Source organism: Cucurbita moschata, unplaced genomic scaffold (assembly GCF_002738365.1).
Source record: "Cucurbita moschata cultivar Rifu unplaced genomic scaffold, Cmos_1.0 Cmo_Scf00006, whole genome shotgun sequence".
In the NCBI taxonomy this organism is placed as follows: Eukaryota; Viridiplantae; Streptophyta; class Magnoliopsida; order Cucurbitales; family Cucurbitaceae; genus Cucurbita; species Cucurbita moschata.
This window is the reverse complement of record NW_019268522.1, coordinates 1753814-1759272: the sequence shown is the minus strand read 5'-3', so window position 1 is coordinate 1759272 and position 5459 is coordinate 1753814. Positions and strand designations below refer to the sequence as shown.

Below are 5459 nucleotides of genomic sequence, written 5' to 3'. Positions count from 1 at the left end.
AAAAAAAAAAAAAAAAAAAAAAAAAAAAAGAAACATGTCCCATTCCAAAAAAACATCATGAACTCTCTCCTCCAGGTTTAGTGGCTTCCAGTTTTACAATTTGTGTAACACATGATATATTAAATCCTTGAAAACTGAAACTTAAATCCATGTTTTATAATTTTATCAAAACAAGAGCATAGCAGCACTTACTCCAGGTTGGTCAACAACGTTCACTGCAAAGCGTTCTTCAGTGGTAGGAGTATAAGTCTCAGAAAACGGCCTGTGCATCAAATCCTTTTATTAACATATGACATGCTCTATAACAAGTACTATAGAATTAATGCCTCAAACAACTAGATAATTACAGAGTGTTGATAGTAAACCTTGCAAGAAATGCATCCAATAAAGCAGATTTTCCAGCCTTCTTAGGCCCAAACACAAAGCACTGAAGAACATTTCGGTCCAACTGTTGCTTCTTGCGGTCCAACCGTCGTTTCCTTGTTATACGAACAGAAGATGCAGGATCGCCGGTGTAACCAATGTATATCAGGTTCTCTATGGTGTAAACTGGGTCTAGGAGTGTCATGAGAGACCACTGCAGAAATTGAAGAAGAATAGACAACTATAATACACTTCTTTTAGAAGAAAAATCTATCCTGTCTCAAACTGAATGCTGGATAGGGTGGAGGGGTTAAATGAGAAGAATATACAAGCATCTTAAGTGATATAATAAGGGAGATGTGAAATATATCAGGTTCAGGATAACTGATCGAAAAACTCGGGTTACAAGCATACCAGTGATAAAAAGTCATCAATCGACAATCCTCCCATTGCATTTCTTTCTGCAGAATCTCTGTATGGTGCTTCATTCCAAGGACTGGAGTTCAAAGTGATAGTTGCATGTCCAATGAAATCATGGAAGCTCATTAGTATGTCAAAAAAAAAAATCATGCGGAGAGAATAATGGTTGCCAAAATATTCAACTAATAAACGTTGGAAAGGATCTCAATACCCTGTTTTGTAAGGATAGTCATAGGATCATAGGATCTAAAAAACCGCACCTTAAATATGATTGATCATTCACAACTGAGTCAAGACTATAAATACAAGACTAGGCTGAAAGAGCAATTGATATATATCAAATCATATCAATCATACAATATGAACTTCAAGAAAGTTGTGAAGAATGTTGTTCAAACTACAACAAGATAAAGTCAAGTTGCAATTAAGAAGAATCAAGCATCATTTATGCAACAAGGGTTTCAAGATACTTCAAGTGCGGTTTCATTTGTTTTTTGATGATTAGAAATTCTTGATGGATGATTGAAATCTAGATTTATGGTGTTTTGTTAATGTATTTTAAGTTTTAAGATTTTTTATTTACTTTTAGGTTACAGTTATATAATATTGAAAGTTACAACCCTTGAAATGCTTTATAGAAGGTCAAGGGTTTCATTGTGAGGCTATATAAAGTCATGTATGTTGTCTTCGTAAAATAGATTTGAAAAATGGATTACAAAGAGCATTTGTGCTTTTCTTTTAATCTAAGCTAAGCTTCTTTGTAATTCTATACAGTTATAGTTTAGGTTGTATGCTTAGAATCATTCAAAATTATTATTTGCATTAAATTTACACAAGTGCTTCGCCAACACTTCTACTTTTGGAACATATCTAAAAAAAACAAACCAATAAGAGAGACAAATGAAAGATTATTTTCGGTTCAATGCACAAGGATACAATTTTTAGCTTATAAAAATAGAACCATGATTCCCAAAATGACATGAAGAGAACTGCCAAAGGCAGCGAAGCCAATAATTAATATTTAATACCTCTCGGGTGCAGTAGAAAATAGTTCTTCAAGATCACGAGGCCGCAAGGCACCATTCTGGTGGGTAAAAAAAAATATGGAGGTGATCAATAGTTCCAGGTACTTTGTAACAACTACTTGGCTATTAAAACATATCTATAAGCTAGATTCAATTACTCAAGCACTAAACTCGGTTGAGAAATCAACAAATAAACAAATAATTTATAATTCAGGAAACTAGAGACGAAGACATACACCATCACTGTCATAGAGCTCAAATATTCCCCTTAGAAACTCGATGGCTTCATTTGTCAGCTCCACACTCTACAGAAAGAACAACTGTCAAATAATAAATTGAAACTAGAATTTGAATCATACGGAACACTTTAGAAAACAAAGTCAATGACATAACAAAAGGATACAATTTGTAAGTGTAATATACTATCCTACCAAGCCAACTGAAGCCTGATAAAAGAAAAAAAAAACCAAATCCCAAATCTTTCTTAATAGAATTATATCATTCCTCAAAATGAAAAATACAAAACAAGCAAAACCCTCCGTCCCCAATTGAAGTGAAGAATTTCACGACCCAAAGTCAGCCATCCATCTATGAAAAGTTAGTTGTTTCCATTCAAAAAAACATTGCCCACATATGCATTCTGAATTAAAAGCCTGCTCCATGAATGTGTAAGAAGTAACTGTTTCCAGAAAAATATAGAAGGGATAACTAATATACAAAATCGTATAGACTGTAGTAATTCAACGTATATTATGATAAGCTTGATTTTGCAAGTCTTTGGCAGTGTGGTGGCAGTTGACCTATTCAACAGAAGTTGAGGACGGCCACCATGTGATTTTTCATTACCTGATCTGGAGCTCTCTTTCCAAAAGCTGGGATAAGTTCGTCCGAAAGTTTGATATCATTATTGTAGCCAAACTTTCTGAGTACCGTCCATGTTGTCTCCAAACGCCCCTTCTCTATAAATAAGGCATGAAGAAAGAGGAATCCTGTCAAAGTGAGCCCATGATCATTTACTCCCTCAGGAAGTTTTTCTTGAACAACCCTCTTAACCCCCACAATTTCAGAAGGTTGTAAAGGAGCATTGAAACATTTGACCTGATTACAAAATTAACAAAAAAAAATAATAATAATAGTAAGGGCTCCATATGAGTCAAATCCGTCATTTTAATATTAAAATGTCAGACACTGTAACTAATATATAAATAAATACTTCATGAGTTGCTGCCAAAAAATTTGTAGACTATGGAAAGGAAGACCTGAAAATCATTCAGCTCAGCATCACTCAAAGCACCATCTTTATTGTGATCACATAGAATAAATATCCGTTTCAGTGCCCTGATGCATCTAGGCTTTAGAGTTTGAGTTTCTTGATCAAAAAGTGGGCCTGTTGGGTGAAGTACAGCTTTTTGGGCGTAGTAAAAGACCTCAGAAATCTGCAAATGGAATAATACAATGTTGAAAACACGTGATTCTGTTGCGTTAATACTGATCTACACAAATGTGGGAAGTGAAAATTCACATCTAAGAGGTATAGATGGTAATGTTTTCATATAAACATGAAAACACTACTCAGCAGTGAATCAACATGGACCGATAAATCAAGTTGGACACAGTTGCAAACTTTAGCCAAATGGGAAATAGAAAACAAATTATAACACATATTAGCCAACATGATATACCTGATTAATGGAGCAACAAATATACCTGAATATGTTTAAATGCCGAACACTCAATGCATGTTTCAATTTCTCGAAATTGCTGCATTATTGGAGACATAACCTGCTCCAAGCTCACCTGCTGATTCTCATCTCTCAAATCCAGCTTACAGCCCACTGCTATAACTGGAACCCTCACCTACTTGTTTAAACCATTATATTCAACATCAATAAAATGATCAAAATGACTTATGAAATACTGAGCCGATTTCAGCAAAGGAAATGCTAAGGTTTTCAAATTAATGAGTCTGACTAGATAAACTTGTTAGGTTCCAAGCTCGGGGATGTTATTATTCACTTTCTATCCATCAATTCCCAAGTAGGGTGTAGAGTTAACTAACCTCCAATTGACGAAGTTTAGGAAGCCAAAAAGTACTCAGCCGATCGAGGGTTTGAGGCTGATCACAAGCATAAGTTAGCACAACTACATCAGCTCGCTTAAGCTCTTCAGCAACTTTTGCACTATCTTCAGTGCTGGGAGAAACAAAAAAACAAACAAAAACAGAACCTTAGAGACCTTCTAGATTCATCATTGAAAACCTTACGGACACAGGCAATAACCAATACGTATGACAATATAGCAGGAATTCATGTGATTTATTAGACCTATAAAGCTACAGAAATCAGACAACGGTGCTCCAACTTACAGCAAAACAAATGAGAAAGAACAAAGATCGGGAGCCTAGGTCTTAAGTGAAATCATACCCATTCCCAGTTCTCCCCTTCCATCACCACTGAACTCCTCATAAATCTTCCAGTTTCTTAACAATCAAATTTCCCACAGAACGGCAGAAGCAGCAAAGAAGAAAGTAAAACAATGTCAATATTATGGTCTCTCTTTTCTATTAAATTTTCGCCTATAAAAGGGGAATGGAAAAAGAAAAAAAAAAAAGAAAAAAATGGAAAAAATGGTATGCAGATATCTTGCCATAGGTAGCAGAATTCTCCTGTTATTAAAGTTGGAAACTACTTATATCGAGCCCATAATGCTAAAGGCAGAAATTATAGCTTCATTAGCACATCCTTTTAGCATCAACGTCGAGATAGAACAAAAAAGAACAAACATAGCAACTACTACCGTGATGAAGTATCGATGATTGTGGTGGGAACACGATCTGGATAAATGTCTTCAGGCAGCCTCGTCGGTGGCAATACTGGGGGGACATTCACTGGAAAATTGTCTGCCGCTGCAGTTACGATCAAGCTCGACTTTCCAGTACCACGGTCCCCGGCAATAACTATACGAACCCCGGTCCTTTTACCTGGGTGTACATTACCAGCTGGCGCCCTTGCCATTGGAGGTTTATAAACTGCATGAGCGAAATCCCAAAACAACTTTCAGTGACAGAGAATTTCATCGAAACAGACAAGAAAAAACATAAACACCATAAAAACAAAAAAAAAAAAAATCCAGTTCGCTTTATCGAAATCCAGATTCTTCAACACCTCAGAAAAGACCAAAAAAAAACACACATCCTATGAAATTGCGTGTAGACTGAGAAAAACACAAAATACAATCGAAGCCAAAGCCTTCGGGAGAGTAAGAACAAGTAGTAATCAGTGAAAGTATACGATAACGAACGACGAATGAAAGGCGATATTGATATCGTTGTATTGAAGGTAATCGACCTGGAATCCAAAGGGTGAAGAAACTGACCTTTGAGATTATTCTATTTAAAGATTAAAAAAAAAAAGTTGTAAAGCGCCACCGGACGCGGAGGCGTCAGCAGCACATACGACGGCGATGGGCGGAGCTGGTGGCGGATGTGGCAGCGGCGCGGCGGCTATGGGGAAGAAGATAGAGAGAGAAAAGTATTTGATTACGCAGAGAGGCAAAGCAGCTTCCTCTTCATTGTTCTCTTTGGTTTAATTTTCAAAATATGAAAAAAAAAAAAAAAAAAAAAAAAAAAAAAAAAAAAAAAAAAAAAAAAAA

General features: G+C 35.9%; 1 protein-coding gene across 1 annotated transcript in view; it reads right to left on the bottom strand.

Moving 5' to 3' along the window:
* The window catches only part of LOC111444218 (mitochondrial Rho GTPase 1-like), a 9518-nt gene extending 4128 nt beyond the window's left edge, over positions 1-5390 (bottom strand). Inside the window, exons 1-11 of the mRNA XM_023082228.1 lie at positions 5184-5390; positions 4605-4836; positions 3868-4000; positions 3516-3665; positions 3068-3244; positions 2655-2906; positions 2045-2113; positions 1812-1867; positions 778-859; positions 366-577; positions 193-262 (exon numbers count right to left, since the gene is read on the bottom strand). Of these exons, the coding sequence (XP_022937996.1) occupies positions 193-262; positions 366-577; positions 778-859; positions 1812-1867; positions 2045-2113; positions 2655-2906; positions 3068-3244; positions 3516-3665; positions 3868-4000; positions 4605-4822 (1419 nt within the window). The 5' untranslated portion in view covers positions 4823-4836; positions 5184-5390. The remainder of the gene's footprint in view (positions 1-192; positions 263-365; positions 578-777; positions 860-1811; positions 1868-2044; positions 2114-2654; positions 2907-3067; positions 3245-3515; positions 3666-3867; positions 4001-4604; positions 4837-5183) is intronic.
* Positions 5391-5459: the final 69 nt, after the last annotated feature.